Source organism: Leptosomus discolor, chromosome 1, assembly GCF_034619465.1.
Source record: "Leptosomus discolor isolate bLepDis1 chromosome 1, bLepDis1.hap2, whole genome shotgun sequence".
Classification (NCBI taxonomy): Eukaryota; Metazoa; Chordata; class Aves; order Leptosomiformes; family Leptosomidae; genus Leptosomus; species Leptosomus discolor.
The window spans coordinates 45,075,141-45,101,197 of NC_141391.1; the positions used below are offsets into that span (position 1 = coordinate 45,075,141).

The 26,057-nt window shown below is 39.5% G+C and overlaps 1 protein-coding gene across 1 annotated transcript in view; it reads left to right on the plus strand.

Annotated features, from left to right (window-relative positions):
* Positions 1-26,057, plus strand: part of PIBF1 (progesterone immunomodulatory binding factor 1) — a 126,297-nt gene that overhangs the window by 52,353 nt on the left and 47,887 nt on the right. Inside the window, exon 10 of the mRNA XM_086481994.1 lies at positions 20,461-20,626. Within this exon, the coding sequence (XP_086338120.1) occupies positions 20,461-20,626 (166 nt within the window). The remainder of the gene's footprint in view (positions 1-20,460; positions 20,627-26,057) is intronic.

A 26,057-nucleotide genomic window follows, 5' to 3' on the forward strand; every position in this document is an offset into this window, starting at 1 on the left:
TAGTGATATCTGGGGGCAGATTTTCCTTGACTGGATTCCACTGAACTCTTACCAATACGTCCTGTTCTCAAGCACCACCTAACCTCAGAGGCACTTAAAATCAGTCTGTGTTCCAAGTTGGAGCACATCTAGGTAGAGGTCCCTGTGCATGCTCGGAAGTCTCCTGGTTTGGAAAGCTAAGTGCTTATTTTGATATGGGTAGGGAGGTGCTTGAACTCTGTTTGAGTCCCTGAAGGGCCTGTTTTTATTAGATCATGGCAAACTCCTTCAAAAGCATTGAGTTCACTCCAGAGCACTCTTAGAAGAGGAGGTAATGGCTAAGCTTGCCTCTTCTGTAATGTGCTTTGAGCACTCGCCCAGGAAGTTCAAGACCTTGGTCCTTTCCATCTCAGTCTCCCTAGTTATTTAAACAGGTTTTGGTGTTACCTGGAGGTTATGTCAATTTGTCCAGAATTATTGGGAACAAGTCTTGATATACATAATGCATGAGTTAGGCAAAATGCCACAAAAGAAGAAAAATAAACAAATTTGGGGGATTTTTTCATGAAAGTCCATCATAGAAATCCTCAGAAAAATATAAACACGCATTTAAAATGTAACTCTGAGACTTTTTTAGCTATATTAATTGCCTTTTTGTATTTCTTTTTCCATTATTAAAAACAAAGCAAAACAAGCCAACCTACAGATGTGGATATTACCTATAAGGTTTATAAACATAATTTTGAGAGTGAGCCCTTTGAATCATTTATTGTTTGGTCATTGCATGTAACCGTCTTTTCATAAATTAAACTCTGATCTCCGTCATTCTTAGTGGAAGCTCTTCTAGTTGTCATGTTCAGAAGGAGTTTTAATTTCTGTGCTAAGATTATTTTCTCCTGGTTTCTAACAAGGAGGTCTGATGCCAGCATTAGTCCTTAAATATCTGTTGTTTTGTCCTCTTAAAATCTTAGTCAGACTTTAGATTGTAGTTTATTTGACTTCTCATGGGACAGATTCCTTGTTCTCTTGAACATCTGAGTGCCATTTCTTCTAATCTTGACCTTCCTTCAACACAGATAACTGGAATTCTGAACAATATTTCAGATAATTTCCTGCTCTATCTTGCATGATACCGTCATTTCCACTAGATGTACCTCAGTGATTCCTGGAACTGTATATCTTTCGCATAGCTGGATTATATTTGCAGTTTAGTTATCCTGATACCATGTAATGAATCTAGATCCTTTTCCTCAGTCTGTTCTGACTTCTAAGTGTCTGGATGAAAAGGGCCACCACCTTAAGTTTTCTAGCCCTACTCTGAATCCTGGCTTTGTATACGCATTCTAATTTGGTTTTGTGATTATGCTACTACTGTAAGAATCACACTCTCCACCACATCAAAGAGGCACATCACTCAGGAAGATGCCCAAACTTTTTGCTCCAAGTACTTGCCATGAGATGCAACTCACATAAATGTAAGTACTCAGCATGGGTGCTACAAAAGAATTGCAGACTCCTAAGATATCATTATAGTAAGTAGAAGCTTAGTAAGGGGTTTGGGGAGCCATTCAGCTGACCAAGTAAAGGTTGCTTCAGGGCTGCAAAGAGTTCTCTTTAAAACCCTTTGCAGTGACTAGATTTCTGTCAGTTGTACTGAGGACCTAACTGACAAGTAGATATCTAAGCCTTTCTAAACTTAGATTTGAAAAATGCTTGAGGTTGGAAGGGATGTCTGCAGGCCATGTGGTCCAACCAACCCACTCAAGCAGGGCCACCTAGAGTCAGACTTTTGAGTATCTCCAGGGATGAAGACTCCACAAGCTTTCTGGGCAACCTGTTCCGGTGCTTAGTTACCCTCACAGTAAAAAAAAAAAAAAGTGTTTCCTGATGTTCAGAGGGAACCTCCTGTGTTTCAGGTTGTGCCCACTGCCTCTGGTCCTGTCACTGGGCACCACTGAAAAGAGCCCGGCTCCGTCCTCTTTGCACCTTGGTGGTCTTTATTAAGTCAGCTGTGTACATTTATGAACTGTATCATCTAAGTCTTTAATGTAGAAGCTTTAAGTAGTAGTATGATGATACAATAAAAGACAATGTTACATGAATGTCAAGGAATGCCTACAAACAACCCCTACAGTACTTTTATGAGAGAAGCATTTGAGGCATTTTAGAATTGGGTTTAGCAAAATTCAGTTACCGTGAAATACAAACCAATCTTATGTTAGTGAGATAAGAGTAGATTGGCTGTGAGTAGATTTTATTTCTATTTTCGTATCCTATTTTCCTTTTGTACAGTATTGCCTAGACCGATTCAAGATACAGTTCTTGAAACTTGTTTTTAATCTATTTTTTTTCCAAATCTTAGGCTGTTCAATGATGTGTCAGTAGCATACAAAAATTGAATTGCTAAAAACCAGAAATGAAGTAGCTTTCAGAAATTGTAATTTTATCTCTGGTGTATGACACTAATCAATGTGAACTTGCCTTACTGAATTGTGCAGCAAAAATTACATTTGTGAAAAGTGCAAATACTTGTAAGTTGTTTCCTTGTTTTATTTAAGAGTTTGTACAAACCTTTCAAGGCATGTTTTTTTTCTGTATTAGCTAGTTATGAAAAATCATAAAACAAATTACACCCTTTTTTCTGTAATTTTTGTACTTGTGTAAGTTTTAATTCTTCTGTACATTTTATTTAGCAGCTACCAGGTTTAATTTTTATAAAATATTGACTAATGTTATTTTTTTGGTTTTAAAAATATGTAGCTTTTAATCACATTTGTTTTGCTAAATACTAGTCATATGGACTATCCTTCTGTGTCCTATTAAATAGAAAATATTCTGTAAGAATTCCTTTTTAATACACTTTGGGTTTTAGGAAGAGAGTGGTATAAATTATGTTACAGTTCAAACAATAGGTTTACTTTTCACTTGCCTGCTACATTTTAATATTTTACCTATGTGTTACAGCTTATCTGTGAAATGATTAGATGTATTTAAGCATCACTTCTTAAATTCTTAAATCTTACATTATTAGTATTTATTATTTTCCATAACGTTTGCAGTTCCAGCAGTTTTTGTACTTACTTGCCTTGGCCTTTCTACTCTGCTTACCACCCTACAAAATAAGTCTTTGTATATTCAAATTGATGCCAAGATGCCAGCAGTACAAATTATAATGTATGATTCATATTACAAACTCTTAGAGCATTTATTGGTGCACTAGTACATTCCTATGAAATGACAGTCAGATAAATTTATATATGTAAATGTATGATCACTGAAAAAGATTCTTTGTTGATCTTCTTTGTGTGCACATTTCATATCAATTCAATGATCTTTAAATACAGTTAGAAAATAGTCACATTAATGCTAAAATAGTAAATGAACCATTTAAAAACAATCTTCTGAAATACTAAAGTAAATTTGTTCGAAAATTTGAATCACGATATATTTTCCAAAATCAAGTTTGTGTGTCTGTGGAGGGAATATAATGAAGGAGAATCTCCTAAAATAATAATAATAAAAATTTAAAAGGTAACTGAAATGTGATTGTGCCAAGTGAAAGAATAGTTTTGCCAATATGGCACTGATGCATATAAATCATTTTCTAGATCTTTATGAGTATCTGAGTTCTAGCCTTACCAACTTGAATTGTGCTCAAGAGCCCTTCCTTTTGCTATTTTTGTCATTGTTTTCACAATTTCAGAAATGTCATCTTTCTCACATGCTAGTAATAATAATACTTTAAGAACTAGTAATACTTACAGAAGTAATAATACTTGAGAAAGCCTTGAGAAAAAGGTATTTTTTAATACAATCCATAGAACACATACACAATTTTGCTATTGAAGCTCAGTGGCAAAAAACGGCAGCAGAGTTTCTCATTCATAAAGAGTGAAAGAAACATATTTTAAATAGCGCTGTAGAAAGGGGGTTTTTCCACTTCTTGAATGTGGAATGGGAACTGCGCATGACGTTAGAGCTGTGGAAACTGGAGTTCATAGGAGAATAGTACCAGAGCACTAAGTATTGCTAGTTTTGTTGTTGTAATTTAAAGTATAAAATCTAACAAAAATATTTGCAATAGCACTAGACCTTTCTTTGTTAAATCCATAAAAATAAATTAATATGCGAGTTATAATTCTCCTTCTAGTGTATATTTTAATTGCTTTCCTCTCCGCAAAGTTTGTGGTCTTATTTTCTGTCTTAATAAGGGTACTGAGTACTGCAGTATGCTGTTTATTTTATTAATCATATTGCATGCCGTATTTGATCATGATCTGAAAGATGCATTGAATTACTTTAAACGCATGCTTTAGATTCCTATAGATCCATAGTACAGTTGTTGAACATACCCTGCATTTCTAAAGAAGCAAAAAAAGATTGCTCACATTCATACAAGAGCTTGCTTCCAAGCCAAGAATGACAGATGCTGTTACAGCTGAGAAGTTTAGTGTTTTAGGAAAACAAAACAGTAGTTGACTTAGGTCAAAACAGAAAAAAGGAATTTAAGATGCCTTAATCTAGACTGGAGTTAAAGGTACTTGAGGTGTAGATGTTGGTTGTACAGACTGTCAAGGAGGACGTTCTAATTCAGTAAATCTGCAGTATCTGAATGGAAGAAGTAGTTCTGTCTCTGCTTTTATTAATTTCAAATGTGCCTAATTTCCTGTATTCCTCACTTTAAGTAAAAGTATTTGCAAGAACTTTTTTTATTGTTAGTATTTTCATATTGTAGAGTATGTGTAAATGATAGCATACCAAGGAATGGTGAAGAGGGGAGTTCTCTGTACATAATCCAAACTTTTGTGGTCTGGATTTGACTTTACTGTGCCAAAGCAACATATTTGTCCTATTTTAATATTGACATGATCAGCTAGAGTCTTTAAATTCATTCCATGTGCTATAGAGAATAATTCACATGAGAGATTGTTTGTCATTATTAGCAAGAATATAAGTAAAATAGAGTAAATGGAAATTTTAAAAGTAAAGGGAAGAATTAATAAGTCAGAAGTACTGAATTATATAGCATTGTGTATAATAATGGTGTGTCTAGCATTAATATACACTATTGTACAAACACAGAGAGGTAATGGCACAGACTCAATGTACCAAAAATCCTGGCTGTGGTGGTTTGACGGTGGCTGGATGCCAGGTGCTGACCAAAGCCGCTCTATCACTCTCCCCCTCCTCAACTGGACAGGGGAGAGGAAAATGTAACAACAAGCTCATGGGTTGAGATAGGGACAGGGAGATCACTCAGCATTTTACTGTCACGGGCAAAACAAACTGAACTTGGGAGAAAAAATGTAGTTTATTACCAATTAACTCAGAGAGGAGTAATGAGAAATAAAACCAATTCTTAAAACACCTTCCCTCTACCCCACCCTTCTTTCCTGGGCTTAACTTTTTTCCCAGTTTCTCTCCCTCCTCCCCTCAAGCAGCACAGAGGGACAGGGAATGGGGGTTGGGGTCGGTTCATCACACTGTTGTTCCTGCCGCTCCTTCCTCCTCAGGGTGAGGACTCCTCACACTCTTCCCCTGCTCCAATGTGGGGTCCCTCTCACAGGAGACAGTCCTCCATGACTTCTCCAGTGTGAGTCCTTCCCACGGGCTACAGCTCTTCACGAACTACTCCAGCGTGGGTCTCCTTCATGGGGTGCAGTCCTTCAGGAACTGACTGCTCCAGCGTGGGCCCCCCCATGGGGTCACTAGCAGCAAACCTGCTCCAGCGTGGGCTTCTCTCTTTCCACATGTCCACAGGTCTTGCCAGGAGCCTGCTCTGGTTCAGGCTTCCCATGTGGTCACAACTTCCTTCGGGCATCCACCTTCTCCAGCATTGGGTCCTCCATGGGGTGTAGGCAGTCATCTGCTCCACCACCCATGGGTTGCAGGGGGACAGCCTGCCTCACCATGGTCGTCACCACAGACTGCAGGGAAATCTTTGCTCTGTTGCCTGGAGCGCCTCCTCGCCCCCTTCTTCACTGACCTTGCAAAATTGTTTCTCTCGCATATTCTCACTCCTCTCTCTGCCTGAAATTGCTGCTGCACTATAACTTTTTCCCTTTCTTAGACGTTACCACAGAGTTGTAACCACCGTCACTGATTGGCTTGGCCTTGGCCAGCGGTGGGTCCATCTTGGAGCCAGCTAGCGTTGTCTGTGTTGGACATAGAGGAAGCTTCTATCAGTTTCTCACAGAAGCCACCCCTGTAACCCCTCCCACTACCAAAATCTTGCCACAGAAGCCCATTACACTGGCACACACTTGCACTTAAGTGATGACAGTTTTAGTTCCTGCAATACTGAAAATGTGTCTGGCTTTACCTAAATAAGAAAAATAGTTGTTCTGAATTTTTTTTTGGAAGAAAAAGCCCCTAAAGATGGCAAGAAGTAATCACTTCTCAAATCTGTCAGTCATTAACTTTACAAACCTAGAAGTCATTCTTTATAGTCCAGCAAGGAAACTTGGGAAAGGTATTTCTTGTCACTGACAAAAAAACCCCAAAGCATCTATAATGGATGAAAAAGGTATGATTCTGCAGTTGTAACAAGCTTTATTCTTTGATTAATTTGTAATGTCATATGTGTTGGTAAGGGACAAATAACCAGTAAGTCTTTTGGCTTTAAAAAGAGATTATATTTTATGTAAACAAGCAAGTTCTGTTGAATTGCGTTGCTTTCTGAGGCTAGGGAACAGAGATTCATGAAGAACAATTCCTTCTATTTTGAGGAAGCAATTTTAAGATCGGATAAAATGGTAAATATTCTGTTTCTTCCCAGTGTTGGTCTTAGAGTCAGAGTTGAATTAGCATTACTGTGAAGGGATTTCCCTTGAAAGTTCAAAGAAAATTGTTCAGACAGTTTAAGCCATGGTCCATCTCAAAATAATCCCTCTTTAGAATTTGACACTTATCTAAAATACCCTTTCTCTCAAAGTAGGTATTCTTTACTCTTACCAACATATTTTGAAGCCAACAAGAATTAATTCAGGAAAGTCATGTGTTTTATGTGGGTCAAACAAACTGATCTCTGTGGTTACTTTTGGCTATGACTAAGACTACGTATACACAGTTCATTGTGTTTTTGAATGTATCTGATCTAGCTTTATACTGGTCTGTTCATATACTGTTATTAGTTTCAGCACAAAGCTAAGTGAAGACTAATTTACTGTTCTGCTTAGCTTATGTATTGATTGGAGTCTTGGAAAATGCTCTTCATTTTTGAAAGCCCAGACCTCTTTTTGAAAACCTGCTGTAGCCAAAAGAGTTGCAAATCTTAGCAGCATTCATCCAGAAATAACAACTTTTTAATTAAGTACTGATTCCCTTAGGTATTTGTCTCCACATATGTGCATTCATACACTCAAGTCTGAGAACAGTTTGCTCTGTTTATCAATATTCATGAATGTCACCTATAATCAACAGTCCTCCATTCTCATACATAGTCCCTTTCAACATGAAGCTGAGGATACAGAACATGAGGTCCAGAACTATACTGTGATTTCTGCTTTTTCTTCATTTCTCCAGGGGTGTCACCTCCATCGGCAGCTTTCTTATTGAAGATAATTTTCTCAAATTTGACAGTCGTGTTTTTTGCTTAGTTTGCTGTAGAGTGAAAAAAGACGTTTCATGCAAGGTCCAAAACATTGACCAAAAAAAGCTGTTATTAAAAATGCCAGAAAGAGTCTCTTCTGAAAGAGTCTGTGAGCTCCTTGACAAAAACAGGAAACCTGGATAGAGGTCCTGTTTTGAGTAAAAGTGGTTTTGATCTTCACTTTCTCTCATGACAGAGACCTTTTACTTCATAGAATCATCGAATGTATTGGGTTGGAAGGGACCTCTAAAGGTCAACTAGTCCAACCCCCCTACAATAAACAGGGACATCTCTAACTAGGTCAAGTTGCTCAGAGCCCCATCAAGCCTGACCTTGAATGTCTCCAGGGATGGGGCTTCCGCCCCCTCTCAGGGCAACCTGTTCCAGTGATCTGCCACCCTCATATTAAAGAACTTTTTCCTAATGTCCAACCTAAATCTACCCTTTTCTAGCTTAAAACCATTACCCCTCGTTCTATCGCTACAAACCCTTGTGAACAGTTCTTCCCCTGCCTTCTTGTAGGCCCCTTTCAGGTATTGGAAGGTCGCTATAAGGTCCCCCCAGAGCCTTCTCTTCTCCAGGCTGAACAATTCCAACTCTCTCAGCCTGTTTTCATAGGAGAGGTGCTCCAGCCCTCTGATAATTTTTGTGGCTCTCCTCTGGACCAGCTCGAGCAGGTCCACGTCCTTCTTGTGTTGAGGGCTCCAGAGCTGGACGCACTACTCCAGATGGTGATAGCCTAAGTATTCACACAAAACTGGTAACTGGCATGGTCAGACTGAAATGCAGCAGTTCATTTTTCGAATTTTAAAGGCAAGTTAACTTTTCCTATCTGTCTCTTAAGACCCCATTCAATGGAAGTCTTTCTTGTACACCATAAGAATACAAAGGGTTAAAGCCATGTTTTAACGTACTGTTCAGTGAATGGTTCCTTTTATCCAAGGAGTTAACGTTAACAATATGGCTATGTTAGAGGGAACTTTCTAGCTGCTGTTTGATGAGTACAAGAACTGCCTCTTCAGTCACTTCATTAGTTGCGTGATAGATTGAGCCATATTCTAGAGCTCCTTGCAGAAAGAACAGATAATGACAGAGATGAAATGGTACAAGCACTGAAGACAGAGAGTAGTAGGAGCTTTCTCTTTCTATTCCACAATAAAAAGATATCAACTTTGATATGCTACAGTCTAAAAGTTAAAAAGAAAAGGTTATAGTTTCGAGGTGCTTAGTTGAGACGGGATATCTGGACATCAGGAGTGTCTTGTCTACAAGTCCCATTAGGGGAAAAGACCCAAAAGAACAAATGTTTGTTTTCAAGTCCACTTGAAGAAGGAAAATTATATTTCTCAGATGTGGTTATTGCAGGGAATGTGATAATTCAGATGAAGACAGAACTATTTAATTGGTGAGAGAGAAAAGAAAATGTGAGCAAAATCCAAGAATTAAGACAAAGATATGTGGGAAGGGAGGAGAGAGCTGGACATAACTAGAGGAAGCAGAGAGACAGAGAACCTGGTTAGTCTAAGAAATATATGCACTAAAATAAATAAATACTTTTTGCTGTGGTCTCTCAGGAACCAGGTAATAGTTATATCACATTTAAGACTCTTCTTAGAAGGGATGCTTGAAACTTTCATTGCAAATCCTGTTAGTGTCCCCATAATTTGTGTGTTCTGACTTTCTTTTCTTTTCAAACCTGGATTTTATTTTCTCTTTCTTAGCTGCTTCCCACAATAGTACTCTTCTCAAATTAATAACTTTAGTAGTAGAAAAAGGCAGAAAAGCTGCATAAAGGCAAAGTTGTGTCTGTCTATAAAAATTTTGTTAAACTTGTCAGACAACTGATAAAATATAGAAAAGTATGTTGTGAAAGCAAATATGCTCATCAGTGGAGACAGCTTGGAGTTAACCGATTATTTTCCAAAATAGCTACTGCGTTTTTGAAGTATTTTCATTTTTTACATGCCTCAGCAGGTAATACAGGATAATTTCATAACTGAAGAATGTATTGGGATAGGCTACTTTAGAGAAAACTTAGATACACTGGACTTTTTCCTTCTTAGAAATGAAATCAGATTGTTTCCTTAGTGTCATAAACAGCTTGGTGATATATCTGTTCAAGATTCATTTATTACTCTGCTTGAAACTTTTAAAAGCGTGCAGAATGAGACTATAGCTCCTTACTTGGGTTTTGGGCTGTAAGAATGTCTTCCGTATTCTCTTACGCTATTGATGCTGTTGGCTAAATGTGTTTATTTTTCTTACAATATCTTCAAAACATTCTCTGATTTGAAGGACTTGTATGGTTCAGGAAAATAATTTCTAGAAGCAATGTATGTTTCATTTCTGGATAATGACACACAGATATCTGTATCTTAAGACTTGTGACAAACCAGCAAGTATACAGCACTTTATTATTTGTTAGCTGTCTCTAAAGCGGAAATGCAGTTAATGAGCTTGTTTAAGTCATATGAATGAAGAGTGGTCTTCACACTTCTCCTTGGTAATGCTAATATTAATGTTCCAGTTACTATCACTGCAGAGGAAAGGATGTTTCACATATCTTGGACTTGAAAGAAGACAGATCCAGTAATGCTTCCCTACCCGTTGCTTGCCTGTCAGTCACTGTAGTATCTTTTGATTATGTCAGAACCATCTCTGCCAGCTGTTACCATTATCGTGTCTTTCCATCCTTTCCTCTTGTAACAAAAACTTCCTAGATCTACCCAGTTGCACTGAAGCATACCTGATGGCCTGCAAGCAGCTTAATGGAAGTTCCTTTCAGTTCTGAAAGTCAGATGGAAATCCATGTAGATTTCCAGTATCATGCTTAGTTTAAAACAACTGCTGGAAGTACGGTTATAGTAGTCTTTGGTACATTATTTTTACTATTTTAATAGCTTTTATGTAGCTTTCAAATGCTAATACAGAAATGCAAGTTATCCTGTGTGTAACAACATGTCATCCTTCTTGTCTTTGAAGGGGACAAATAGGTTTTTGTAAACAGCAAGCTGTTAGCCAGCACTGTACCCTGACAGCATCCTGGCCTGTATTAGCAGGATAATAGTCAAGACATCAAGGGATGACCAGTTTTGGGACATGCAATATAAGTAACGTAAACTGGAGTGAATCTGATGGACAGCCATTATGATGGTCAGGGCTGGAGCACTTGCCACAGGAGGGGATTTGTTCACTCTGGCCTATGGGGCACCTGACAGCCATGCCCCCGGTGCCTATGAGGAGGTCACCAGGAAGGTGGAGACAGGCCCTTCACAGCAGGGCATGGCAGAAGGATGAGAGAACATCAGTTGAAACAGGAGATTCCGACTTGGTGTAAGGAAAAACTTACTCACTATGGCCAAGCATTACCATGAGCAGTCTCCATCCTTTGGGGGTTTTCAAGACCCAAGTGGCTAAAGCTTTGAGGAACCATGTCTGATTTTGTAGCTGACCTTGCTCTGAGCAGGATGTTGGACTTGATACCCCCTGAAATCCCTTCCAGCCTGAATTATTCAATAATTCTGTTTTGCATTTGCATGGTTGAGATCTTGTTTTTAAGGGGTAATTTTACTGGGGAATAAGTGGAAAATTATGCAGCAATATGCTGGCCTCTCATATTTAGATTTTGCTTATTTCTTAAGTTACTCCAAACACCAAGACCCTCCATTACATTAATTCTTAGAGGAGAAGTTATCCTTGACAGATAGCAAGGTATGCCTGTACTTTGAACTCTGCTTATCGGAAAATCAAACCTGTTATGTGTGATATAAAGGGCATACCAATCATTTGCTAAATTGCGGCAGTTTGAACCCTAACCTTCTGACCTACTCTGCCAGACTTTCAGTGGGGAAGATGGCAGGGAAGCAGTCTTTCTGCTGATACAGTAGTTACATGTATCTTCTTTTTTAGGTGTCTGAGGAGCTTTGTCTGATGGTCTCTGTTAGCCCTATCTCAAAAGATTTGTCCCTACTTTCTCATTTCTCTCCCTGTCCTTTTCTGTGAAGCTTCCATCATGAAATTTCCTTTTCTTATTTTTTGCTTACTGATCATCACTGTATAGGATAGAATTTGAGTTTTGATATTATTAATTACATATAAGTTATATTTGTGGAATTAAGAACTTAAAAATATGTATGTTCATTTCTGACTTTTTTAAGGAGGTGTCTGGCATTCCAAACATTCTTCTGTTTGTAGCTCTGTTTTTAGTGCTTTTTATATTTTATTTGTTAAAAAGAGAGAGACATTTCAGTATTGCTGTTGTCACTTGTATAACTGCTGTTCTGTCAGTCATTTTACATTAATGGAATTAAAAATCATGCAGTAATTACCTTTATTAAGTATATATTTACATCTAAAATATCTTAATGAATTTTCTATTAAATCAGAGGAACAGCAGCATATACAACAACAGAAAATAAATGCTATTGTGGAAGATAGAAGATAAGATTGGTGATACATATTTAAGTTTCTTCTTAAAGAGTGTGGAAATTTTGTGTTTCTAATGTGTAAAATGTGACTTGAATTTCATGAGTCGGACTGCTATCTTTGTTACTCTTTCAGTCTCTGAGTTTACTGCAGAAGTTTGTCAAAGTTCTATGAGATGGTTGCCTTTTCTCAGTGGTAGTTTGTGTATAGGACTACAACATATCTATGTACCCATTGCATGACCCATAATATTCTTTCTAAATATCTTTGCAATCCAATTTTATTTTCTGGCTTTTAATTTTAATAAACTGTTTATGCAACCTAATTTGTAGAAAGAGTAGCAAAGGGAAAGGACTGGAGAGAAAAGTATATGCAGTTTACATATAGATCAATGTGTTTGCGTATGTAAATCATGTAAGTTAGTAGGAAAGGTACAACCTTTGACAACATGAACATCCAGAGAGATTATTTCCTTGAATCACCTTCCCCTTGTTCGTTTGTGGTTTAGATTTGACCAATATGCATGTATCAGAAGTTTTCAGTAGCTTCTCAGTATCTGCAGAGGTTTAAAGTTTGCGACTTAAGATATTTTTTAAAAAAAAAAAAATTAGTCAAAATGTCTACTGGCTTTAGCAAGGAAAGTTTTATGATTTCTTTCAGAGATCGTTTTTTTTTGTGTATGAGTGTATATTTATGTATGCACATGTATATTTGGATACAGTATTCTTTTTTTCATGGTGACAGCACTAGTGTAGATTGATTAATTAAAGAAAAAGAAAAATGTCTTTCCCCTGGAGAGGATCTACAGCATACTGGGAATATTGACTGATTGTTTACCTCAATTGTACGTTAGACAAAACCATATTGCAGAGCAGGGAGCCTTTTCAATCTCTCACTTCAAAGTGATTTTTTTTTTAAAAAAAATGAATTATTCATCTGTTTGAGCAAAGATGTCATTTAAGCAATGAGAAATCTAATCGTGCTTATTCCGCTGGTTGTCCAGATGTGTGTTCCACCTCAGTTCAGCATGTTTCTCATACTTTCAAGATTGGAGACTTTTGCTGTTTTATGTGCTAGTGCACACAGATGCGAAAGATAGCTTTGTGCAGTGTATCGAGGCTGTGCCAGAAACAATAGAACTGTTCATCTTCTTCTGACTGCTTTTGGCTTGAGGTAGAGCTGCTTGTGTCTGCATCCTTTAGGTTGGCTATGTCTCCCTTTTAGATTGTTGTCTTGTACATAGGAGAATTCTATGAAGCTATTTCCTTTCGTATCTCTTCACTAAGCTTCAGGGAACTCATTTAATAGCCTTCCTGTTTGAAAAAGAGAAATCTTTTCTCTTTGTGGTAATTTTGAAGTTTTATTCAATGGATCTTGTGACGTGATAATTTCCATTTTTGGATTCACAAACTAGATATCTCAGTGTCTAGTTCTCCTGAAATACCTGATCTGGTAGGTATTCTCTGACCAACCATGTATACTGATGATTTCTGTGTTTCGTGTTTGTACGGTTTTTCTTAGATTTAGAATTAATCATCCCCAGAAACATAAATGAGAACACAAGGATATACATCTGGACAAAGGTATGTGGGCAAAGAGGAAAGCAACTACGTTAGACTACTAAAAATTACTGGGATGACTCTGTTCTCCTATTTATGCATCTAAAAACCAGTTTTTGAGGAGAAAACAATATATCCCATTCCTTATATGCTTATCAGTTTCTTCAGATCATTTATCTTTATTATGGATGCTGTTATGAATATCTCTATACTGGTAAAGTTCAGTTAGGTTGTTTGAATAGATTTTGTGTTTATTTCATTGAATCAAATAACAGAAGAGTTAACTCAGTCAAGTTGCTGATTACTTAAACCACGTAATAACAGTCTAGGCAAGTGACTCTGAGCAACCTAAACATGCATCAGCAGCATTGAATTAACACAGAGTAGCAACCACATCCTGTTTTATTTTTTTAAAAAAGCACAACAGGAATTGCTCATCTTTTTTAGATGGCCCAGAAGCCAGCACGCACTTTCAGGAAGTGGAAGACTGATTCAGCATCCATCAGAGGTCCAGGATTGAGAGAAAACTCCTTCATGAAGGTTTATTATGAAATTCTCATGACTGCTCTGAAGCACAGGCTAGGCTAGGCTAGGCTGAAGCAGTCTCTACCATTACTCTTGAAGCTGTGTCACTGCAGGAATGAATCTTAACAGTCAAGTAAAAGGAAGCACAATTGCCTTGTCCAGAGACAAGGAAACAAAGATGTATTTCAATCCCTACCAGTCAGCATGATTTAGCAGATATATCTAGAGCAGACTCATCTTTTGTAACATTCATTCTTACAAGTCTTAAAGGAGATGGATCACTCATCGTGGTAATTAGGTCACTGTAGCTGTCCTAGTGGAATAAACACAGATAAGCAATAGTAATTCATCAAGATATGCCTTTTATATGTATATTCTACAACTCCACCTTTAACTTTGCTCTTTACCAGTCGTGTTATGGGTTAGCGAGAAGATCTGTGCAGCAGCTAAACTGTTTCTTTCTCTGGCATAAGACACAAGAAAACATGGGAAGTATGTGTGTTCTCATTGGACACGGCAGGGAAACATGTCCAACCTAGTGTACACTGGGCATTAGTCTAGTTAGGGTAGAAGGAATACATGGGTTCTACATACTGAAGAACTCCACTTATTGCATAGGTGATTTTGGGTTTAGGTGTCCTGAAGCTAGAGGTAGTGTAAACCAGCTGTTTATCATGCTGAATCTGGGTATTTGGTACTAGCACTTCCTACAAACTGCAAAATAGTATGTGGAAGTGTTGTCTTCAAGAAAGTTGTTTTGACAGAATGAAGATCAGAGGCCAATACATAACAAATGCTTAGAATGCTGCAAAACACAAAAATCTGCTTTGAAGCAAGCAGCTTTAAACAAAGCTTCTAAGCTTTCTCTCTCAAACAGATTTTACTAAACCACATACAAAAGTACTGTATGTTTAATTACTTGATACGAAGCAAATGTAACATCTGGCGAGAACTTGCATGTTAAGTCATGTTTACCCTTTAGCATTTAAGCTATATGTTTCTGGATTTATTTTTTTTAATAACAGTCTAAAACAGGAATACTGTGCTGAAAAAATTCTCAGTGTCTTATTGGGGAAAAACAAATTTTACATGAAGAATATTTCAGCAAACATTTTTCATTGTTTAAACACTTTTTAGATGGCATGCTTCATTTTCTGTTTAATCATTATACTTAGAGCTCTTTTCTTTTGTTGGAGGTATTTAGATTTGTCGTTAATAAGAGCTTTGTTATTTTAGTCCAAAATAGAAATAATTTAACATATTTGATTGACCTTAATGAAGCATTAAATGGTACAAAAGACTGAAAATGCCTGTAACATTAATGTAACATTCTCCATAAAATATATGTATTTAAATGAAGAATGACAGTTTTCTTACCCATTTTGTAGTAAATATTAAAACAGGCTTTCAGTTTATTAAACCAGCCAGATACATGACACATCAGACTTAGGTTCACTGCTTCAGAAGCTGAGCAATGAAAGCATTTGAAACTAAGGATCAGAGTTCCTATGTTTTCAGTTACTTGGTGGGTAGCATGTGAACTCAATTCATGGGAAATTTTTGATTGCTCGGAAACAAGCCAACCAGTTTTTAGTACCAAGGATCAAAAAGAGAACCAGTGAAAACAGGATTCTTTGAGTGCCCATGTTTGAAGTGGAGTCTCACAGTTTGCTACGTGTATGGACAGCGTATGTGCAGTCTGTAATATGACTGAATTTAATCTAGGCCTATCTAGACTGCTGTTATTCCTTCTGTGACTCTCAAGAGGCACAATGAAGAGTTAGAAAAATTCTGTTCTGTACTTTTATACTTAGCTTTGGGCTCTTTGGAAGTGAGAAAGCCTTAACAGCCAGCCTCAGTTGCAAAAGGTGAGGAAGTTAAACTGGGAACGTCATATTGAAAGAAGTATGGGTAGGATTTGATGAAAGAATGCTGAACTATGAGGGTGCTATAGGAATAGAGAGAAAGAAAACTAGCAAATGGAGAGTAGGGCTATAAGGTAGAAAAGGAAGCTGAATAGGCTAGGAACACAGGTGAGAAGAAAAACAGATGCCCTGATTAGGAAGAATGAAAATAGAATTGGAAATCAGGAGAAATCTGGGCTGGTGCTGGGACGGAGAGGGAGGAGGGCAGGAACATTAGAGGACATGTTGGGGCTGGAAGTGGGAGGTTTGCAATAGGACAGGTTAGGGAGGAAATGTCTGTAGCATTTAGATTTCTCTGCAAATTTGGCACTGAACCAAAGTACAGACATTTGTACAAATAGGAGAGTATATTCTAATTACTCTAAAGATCTTAGATCTGGAACTGACCCATCTGTGGAGTCGGGATGATTTCACAACTTACAGGGTGGGGTTTTTATTTTTAAACTTGAAAATAATATCTAGATTATATCCCAAAGAGTTTTAGGTTGGTATAATCAAATTTGCAAAATTAGAAAGGTTTGGGGTTTTGTATAATTTTGGTAGGACTTCCTTTGGAAGATGTATTGTTTGTATTTACTTCTTTGGCATTCTTTCCTATTAACAAGCTTAATAGTAGGATTTGCTGCTTCTTGAATGTCTAATTTTACAAATTTATTGTTTTCTAATGTAATTCATTGTTCAGTTACACAAAACTTCAGGTTTTGTCATTGGAATAGACAATGGTAAAAAGAGTCTATCTCTGTTAGGTAAAACAGACGAGAGTTCTATCTCGGTTCTTACGGGATGCTTATAAGAAGTTGGAAGTATTAAGTGCGTCTCACTTCACATACGTACGTGATAGAAATCTTTGAATATCGATATTAGATTAGGCTGTGCTGGATGTGTTTTGTAGTTCCTCCATTCAAAAACCAAAATACTTTCTTCATTATACAGACTACATGATTTTACCATGAGATCTTTCAGTGTACTCTCATTGTATGTAGATTTTGAAAAGTTACTATGTTATTATCCACCATTTGCAAAACCAGACTCCTCTGATTGAAAAATCTTAAAACCATCCTTACAAACCAGAGTTGAAGTCCCTCTCTGAATATTCTCTCTTCTACTTTACTCTAGAAGTAACCTTTTTGATAACCATTGTGTCACTCTGCTTTAGCAAACTTCAAGCAGTATTGACTGGTCATCCTAGTGGCACAGAGGCATAACAAAGTTGAGACCTCGTTCCAGATGATTCTTATATGTGAGGTTTTTCCCATTTTTTTCATTAGCTCAGTCTGTAATTTCTCTTTCATTCTCACGCCTCATTCTTCTGTGAGACAAAAACCTCTACTCTTTCACTATGTCAAGTTTGCTAAAATTTCTTGATGGACAAATATCCTGCACACCCACATTCCACTATTTTTTTCCATAATAGTAGTATTGTAGTATAGGGTGGGTTTGTTTTCTTTTATTTTCCCTTAAAGAGCATCTAGGCAGATTAAGGAACGTATTTTGACATTGTGTTACATGACTCTGTACACACATGCACACATGCTTGTGCTGAAATAGTACCAGAGATACTGTCTGACCAAGTAAAAGCAAATATGACGAAAGAAACTATGAATGGTGCTACAGTGGAGGAATTACTAGTGAGCTCAAGAGTGTAGTAATAAATCAAAATAAAAATGACCTTTCATAACCTTACCAGTACAAAACAGATCATGCAATGTAAGCGTCTTCAAATTTCCAAACCAAAGTACAAAATTTTTTTTCTGAAGTTACTTCATGATTGTGTTGATAAGCATGCTCTGGAAGCACCCAGCTAATGGAATAGACTTGCAAAATCATCAGACAACTGCAACCTTCTCTGGAAAGTATAAAAACTAGGTACAGAGAAGTATGCATAGCTTGTTTATGCATGTTTCCAGTGTACAAGCTCTGTACAGAACAAATCATTGAACCTCAGACTAATTTAAAGTCTGGAGCTGTGTACAGGAAGGCATTGCCATTTATTTTGTAAATGGGAGGATACGGATTTGTTGTTGAAAGTCAATAAATATGACTTGTAGGAAATTTCATATGTGTGTTGCATTGTACATCAATTGGATGGATGACATTTATCTTTGTCAAGACTTACTCATTTTGGAACAGAACAGTCTTCCCAGGATTGTAAATAATGTGTATAGCAGAACAGATTTAGTGTCATGTCTGCAGCCAATCATGTACAAAGTGTGGAGAATGTACAAGTGCTGAAACTATTTTTGTGCAGTAAAATGAAAATAGGAACATGCAGGCAGAGAGCAGTGATGAGATACTTAAAGTATCAGCACTTTAAAAGCATCCTCAAAGCAAAATTGACAGCAGTAGTCAATAATCAGATAGATAATTGGCATTTAGCAGTTTAAGTGCAGTAACTGAGAACGCATGTCATACTATTGAAAAAGAAAATTGTTCCTAAAAGAACGACCTTTTCGTGAGCTCAGTAGGCAGAACATCCAATCTGTGCTCACGGCAGCCTGTGTGGGAACAATCTCATTCATGCATTGGACTGTTTACTCGTACATGGATGTCTACAAAGGGCATCATAATAACACCTGTTTGTTCTGTTCAAGTTAATTCCAGTGAAAATTGCTTCCTCTTTGTGCCTTAGAAACATTCCTACATCTGAAGTCCTCAGGGAAAATATTTGAAGTAATCCCCTTGTTTTTGTTAAACACTCAATCCCACCTAAAGATCAGGTGCTAAATAGGATGGAATTGTGTTGCAACTGCTATTTGACAAATGACAGCTAGCATAACAGCCATGCTGGGTTAGAGTAAAGGTTTATCTGGCATTCTAACGATTCCTTGTTAAGTGACTTTTATGAGAGAAGTACCATCTTGCATTTAATAGTTGTCAAAGGATTTCTCTGCTGCGAGTTGTTAAGTATACTCTTGAGTAAGTGTTAAATTTTAGCATCCACAGCATCTTAAGGTAAGGAATTTCACAACTTTCATGTGTGAAGAATGACTTCTATTTGTTTTTATTCTGTGTCTGCTAGCTTTATTGGATGCCTTCTCATTCATCTGTTGGAAAATAGAGTTGATTCCTATTCTCATTCTCTATGCCACTCATGATGCTACAGGCCTCTCTTATTTCTTTCTTTTCCTTACACCATCTCTTTTACAAGCTGTAGGGTCCTAGCTTGCTTAAGTAATTTCTTCTACACAGTGCAACTGTGTAAGTGCATGATGTCGCTGGTTGTCAAAGGTAATCCTTATTGCCCTTCTCTGGTGCTTTACCAGTTCTGTTAGATTCCTTGTGAGGTGAGGCACTAGAACGGTGCTCAGCATTCAGTATGCAGGCAACAGCATGAAATTGTAAAGTGATGTGGTGATTTCTGTTGCTCTCACAGTAATTCCCAAAATGTTGGTTTTGACCATTGTTTAAAACAGAGCCAAAGTTTTCATGGATTTATCTAGTATAACCCCAAGATCTCACTTTTGAATGAAAACAGTCAGCTAGAAGTTCATAATTTTATGTATATGGTTAGGATCATTTTTACAACCTGTGATTTACTTTCCATATATCTCCTTTGAATTTCATATGCTATTTAATTCTAAGATTCATAAGGTTTTCTACTGTTCTTCATATTACCATCATTTTCTACAGTCCGGTAATTTAGTATTCTCTCAGCAGACTTTTTTATTCTTCTTTTTTGAGAGTGCCTGCGACGTATAATGAGTAGAATGAATAAGTCCACTTCTAAGTGGAATATTATATATCTGTCACCTATAATTACCTTGTAGTGATAGTCTCAAAAATATGCTTAATTTATGCTTTTTTGAGAAGGACCTGTGATTCTGAATGATGGTGGAAATTAATACACTGTTGCAGTCTGATGTTTCTCCATATCTTTGGGTATGGGGAAAAAACTGTGTAGTTGTTATCCATGATGTCCCAAGGGTGTCTACAGAGTTGTTTCTCTCACATATTCTCACTCCTCTATCTGCCTGCAATTGCTGCTGTGCAGTAACTTTTTCTCTTTCTTAAATATGTTGTTGCAGAGGTGCTACCACTGTCACTGATGGGCTCGGCCTTGGCCATCGTCAGGTCCATCTTGGAGCTGGCTGGCATTGCTGTATTAGGACATAGAGGAAACTCCTAGCAGCTTCTCACAGAAGCCACCTCTGTAACCTACCACTACCAAAACCTTGCCACTCAAACCTGTTACAGCCATGGACTGAGCTTTCCATGTACTGTGTTTTGTGGTCATTATAGTATTAAATTTACCTAATGATGTTTCAAATACAGGTTACAATAGTTACATTGATAACCATAATAATACTTACTAAACTCTTAGGAATACTGTATTAATTTCTGAAATTTATACCTCTAATGAACAGAACTGGCATATATTCCAAGCCTGTTTATTTTTGAATCATCAAAACCCAAAAGTTTTTTTTCTTTTTTTTCTTTTTCTCTTTTTTTCTTTTAGGTATAGACAAATGCAGCTTGGCACAGAAAGCAAAGTAGCTGAACTTCTTCACCAAAGTAAGTTAAAGTCCTTTGAAAGTGAACATGTTCAACTCATGCAACAAGAAACAGCTAAGAATCTTTCACAGTGCCAAATGGAATGTGAGAAGTATCAGAGAAAGCTGGAGGTATGTTATGTAAAGAGACACTTTATAGGGCATTACACAGTTGTTTTTAATTAGAATGTATAATGGAAAAGCTTGGGGGGAAAGCAGCAAAGAACATACATGGCTGAATTAATATCTCCACCAGATTCTGCTGAAGCAGAATCTAATGAAAAACTTAGTAAGTTTGACCAGTTCAATGGAAAACAAGACTTAGAGGAGAGGAAGAAGGCAAAACAATCTCTCATGGAGAGATGCTGAAGACAGTAAGTCATTTATGTGAGCTATATATATGCTTGTATCACAAAGCTGCTTATGTCAGTCTATGTGATTATTGTAGGGAAAGACGACAGTTTTACCAGAATGGTGAATTCAGTATCATTATTAAAAACTAGGATTTGTAATAGAAATGTCACATAATAAAAATACTTTTTATTGATAAACAATTCTCGAACAAATTTTTACAGCTAAAGAAGTCAAGGAGAGCATGGTGTATACAGCGTTTAAAGGACCTAACATTGTTAATCCTGTCACGGTGGGTTGACCTTGGCTGGCTGTCAGACACCCACCCAGTCACTCTCTCACTCCCTCTCCTGAAGAGTATAGGGTAGTAAATCAGCTGAAAAAGTTTTTAGGGAAAATTAATTTCACTTTGGTAGGTTGACCCTGGCTGGATGCCAGCTGCCCACTAAAGCCAATCTATCAGCTCCCCCCCTTCAGCTGGACAGGGGAGAGAAAATATAACAAAAGGCTCATGGGTCGAGATAAGGACAGGGAGATCGTTCAGCAATGACCATCATGGGCAAAACAGACTCAACTTGGGGAAAAACGTAATTTATTACCAATCAAATCAGAGAAGAGTGATGAGAAATAAAACCGAATCTTAAAACACTTTCCCCCAACCCCTCCCTTCTTTCCCGGCCTTAACTTTATTCCCGATTTCTCTCCCTCCTCCCCCCAAGCAGCACAGAGGGACAGGGAATGGGGGTTGTGGTCGGTTCATCACACTGTTGTTTCTGCTGCTTCTTCCTCCTCAGGGTGAGGACTCCTCACACTCTTCCCCTGCTCCAATGTGGGGTCCCTCTCACAGGAGACAGTCCTCCATGACTTCTCCAGTGTGAGTCCTTCCCACGGGCTACAGCTCTTCACGAACTACTCCAGCGTGGGTCTCCTTCATGGGGTGCAGTCCTTCAGGAACTGACTGCTCCAGCATGAGCTCCCCCCGTGGGGTCACTAGCAGCAAACCTGCTCCAGCGTAGGCTTCTCTCTTTCCACATGTCCACAGGTCTTGCCAGGAGCCTGCTCTGGTTCAGGCTTCCCATGTGGTCACAGCTTCCTTCGGGCATCCTACTTCTCCAGCATTGGGTCCTCCATGGGGTGTAGGCAGATGTGTGCTCCGCTGTTAACATCCATGGGTTGCAGGGGGACAGCCTGCCTCACCATGGTCTTCACCACAGACTGTAGGGGAATCTTTGCTCTGTTGCCTGGTGCGCCTCCGCCCCTGTCCTTCTTCACTGATCTTGGTGTCATAGTATCATAGAACAGTTTCAGTTGGAAGAGACCTTCAAGATCGAGTCCAGCATTTGTCCTAGCTCTATCAACACCACTAAACCATGTCCCTAAGTAAAACATCTACTCGTCTCTTAAACGCCTCCAGGGATGGTGACTCCATCACCTCCCTGGGCAGGCTGTTCCAATGTCTGACAACCCTTTCAGTAAAGAAATTCTTCCTAATATCCAGCCTGAACCTCCCCTGGTGCAGCTTAAGGCCGTCTCCTCTTATTCTGTTGCTTGTTACTAGGGAGAACAGACCGACCCCCACCTTGCTACAACTTCCTTTCAGGTAGTTGTAGAGAGCAATATGGTCTCCCCTCAGCCTTCTCTTCTCCAGGCTAAACAGCCTCAGATCCCTCAGTTGTTCCTCCCATGAGACATGCTCCAAATCCTTTACTAGCTTGGTAGCCCACCTCTGTACCCTCTCCAGCACCTCAATGCCCTTCTTGTAGAGAGGGGCCCAAAACTGGACACAGTACTCGAGGTGTGGCCTCACCAAAGCTGAGTACAGGGAAATGATCACCTCCCTACTCCTGCTGGCCACACTATTCCTGATACAGGCCAGGATGCCATTGACCTTGGCCACCTGAGCACACTGCTGGCTCATGTTCAGCTGGCTGTCAGTGAACACTCCCAGGTCCCTCTCTGCCTGGCAGCTCTCCAACTACTCCTCCCGAAGCCTGTAGTGCTACTGGGGGTTGTTGTGGCTGAAGTGCAGGACCCAGCACTTGGCCTTATTGAAACTCGTGGAATTGGCCTTGGCCCAGCGATCCAGCCCACCTAGATCCCTCTGCAGAGCTGCCCTACCCTCAAGCAGCTCGACACTTCTACCCAGCTTGGTATCATCTGCAATCTTACGAAGGGTGCACTCCATCCCCTTGTCCAATCATTGACAAAGATGTTAAACAGGAGTGGCCCCAGTACTGAGCCCTGGGGGACACCACTCGTGACCGGCCGCCAACGGGATTTAACTCCATTGACCATAACTCTCTGGACTCGGCCATCCAACCAGTTTTTCACCCAGCAAAGTGTATGCCCATCCAAGCCAAGAGCAGTCAATTTCTCTAGGAGAATGCTCTGGGAAACAGTGTCAAATGCCTTACTAAAGTCAAGGTGGATGACATCCACAGCCTTTCCGTCATCCAACAAGCGGATCACCCTGTCGTAGAAAGAGATAGAGTTTGTTAAACAGGACCTACCCTTCATAAACCCATGCTGACTGGGCCTGATCACTTGGTTGTCCCGCATGTGCTGCATAATGGAACTGAGGATGATCTGCTCCATCAGCTTCCCTGACATTGAAGTCAAACTGACAGGCCTTTAATTTCCTGGATCATCCTTCTGTCCCTTCTTATGTATGAGTATTATATTGGCTGACTTCCAATCTGCTGGGACGTCCCCAGTCAACCAGGACTGCTGATAAATGATGGACAGAGGCTTGGTGAGCACCCCTGCCAGTTTTCTCAGCACTCTAGGATATACCCCATCCGGCTCCATAGATTTATGCGCGTCGATGTGGAGCAGCAGGTCACTGACCAGGTGGTGGTGGTGGAAACATTTTGGATGGGGGGGGGGGGGGGGGGGGGCATTTTGCTCCTGGCCCCTGTCTCTTATCTTGGCGGGGCTGACTTTCCCTGGTACAAGTGTTCCTATTACTAAAGACTGAGGCATAGAAGGCATTAAGCACATCAGCCTTATCCTCATCTTTTATTACTATATCTCCTCCTGGATCTAGTAGGGGATGGAGGCTCTCCCTGGTCTTTTTTGTTGTTAATGTATTTATAGAAACTTTTATTGTTGCCCTTTACCTCCAAAGCTAGATTAACTTCTAGCTGGGCTTTGGACCTTCTAATTGTCTCCCTCTATAACCTAACAAAATTCTTGTACTCATTATGAGTGGTCTGTCCCTTCTTCCAGAGGCCATAAACTCTCCTTTTTTCCCTGATTTTAAGGCAAATCTACCTATTCAGCCAGTCCTGTCTTCTTTGCTGCTGGCTCATCTTACGGCACGTGAGGATGGCCTGTTCCTGTGCCTTTAAGATTTCCTTCTTAAAAAGTGTCCAGTCTTCCTGGACTCCTATACCTTTCAAAACTGACTCCCAAGGGATTCTATCAAGTAACCTCCTAAACAAGTCAAAGTCTACTCTTCAAAAGTCCAAAGTGGCAGTTTTCCTGCCTCCCCTCTCCTAACACCTCTAAGAATAGAGAACTTAATAATTTCATGGTTACTCTTCCCTAGACTGCCTCCAACAAGACCTTCTCTGTTCACAAACAGGAAGTCCAGCAGGATGCCTTCCCTGGTCAGTTCACTTCGCAGCTGTGTGAGGAAGTTATCCTCCACACATTCTAGGAACCTCCTGGATTGTTCCCTCTCTGCTGTGTTGTATTTCTAGCAGATATCTGGGAAGTTGAAGTCCCCCACAAGAACAACGGCAAGTGACCATGAGATTTCTCCCAAGTGCTTATAGAATGTTTTGTCTACCTCACTATCTATATAGTGAGAGGTCTATAGCAAACTCCTACAGCAATATCAGCTTTATTGGCCTTTCCCCTTAACCTAATCCAAACATTCTGAACCCCATCGTCACTATACTTAAGTTCTGAGCGTTCATAACAGTCCCTAACATACAGGGCAGTCCCACCACCTCTCCTTCCTTCTCTATCTCTCCTGAAGAGCTTGTAGCTATCGATTGTGGCACTCCAGTTGTGCGAGACATCCCACCACGTTTCTGTTATAGGCACTATGTCATAGTTTTCCTATTGCATCATGGCTTCAAGCTCCCCCTGTTTGTTGCTCATACTCCAAGCATTGGTATAGATGCACTTCAGATGAGCTAATGATCCCAACACCTTTTTGTGGGTGTGGGCCCCGTTTCCTACCAGTCCCTTCTCAGGTGTTTCCATGACTTCTAAAACATCAACAACAGCACTTGCCTCCTCTTCCTTCCTCATTTTATCCCTTGTCTCCACTGAGAAGTCAGAGTGAGAGACCTTGCTAGCTGTCCTAGTTTGGGCACTAGCACACCATCGTACGGGCCCTGGCATGCTTCCCATGGGCTTATTCATAACAGGCCCAGTTATATCCCCTTCCCCCTTCAAAAGTAGTTTAAAGCTCTCTCAATGAGCCCTTCTAACTCCTGCCCCAGAATCCTTTTTCCCCTCTGGGATGGGTGCATCCCATTTGTTGCCAGCAAGCCAGGTGTCCTGTATATCAGTCCATAATCCAAGAACCCAAACCCCTGCCGATAACACCAGTCCCAGAGCCATTAATTAATCTGATGGCTCTTCCTGTTAATTCCCTCGTTCATCCCTGCCACTGGAGGGATAGAAGAGAACACAGCTTGCTCTCCTGATCCCTTAAGCAGTTGCCCCAAGGCCCTAAAATCTCTCTTAATTGATTTTAGGCTTCTGGTGGTCACTTCATCACTACCCACCTGCAATACCAAAAGCAGATAGTAATCTGAAAACTTTACCAGGGTGGATAGCTTGCCTAAAATGGCCTTAACCTATGCCCCAGGGAGACAGCAGACATCCCTATGAAACAGATCCGGACAGCATATTGGGCCCTCGGTCCCCTTCAGGAGGGAGTCACCCACAACAGTCACGTGTCTGGTTTTATTTTTAGAGCTAGTTTTGATGCTTGATCTAGGGCGACTTGTTCTTGATGGCACTTCTGGCCTGGGTGAACTACCCATGTCTCCATCAGTCAGTTCCTCCTGCAGGGCCCTATAGCTCTTCTGCAAGGGGAACTGGGAAGGTGAGGGAGGCTGGGAGGGGATTTGCCTGCCTCTCCGAGCAGGGACGTGTTTCCATTCTCCTCCATCTCTTGGTCCCCTTCTTCTGCCTGGTGGCAAGACGGGAGGGGATCCTCTGCATCTTGTGGAGCCTCCACCTGCTGCCT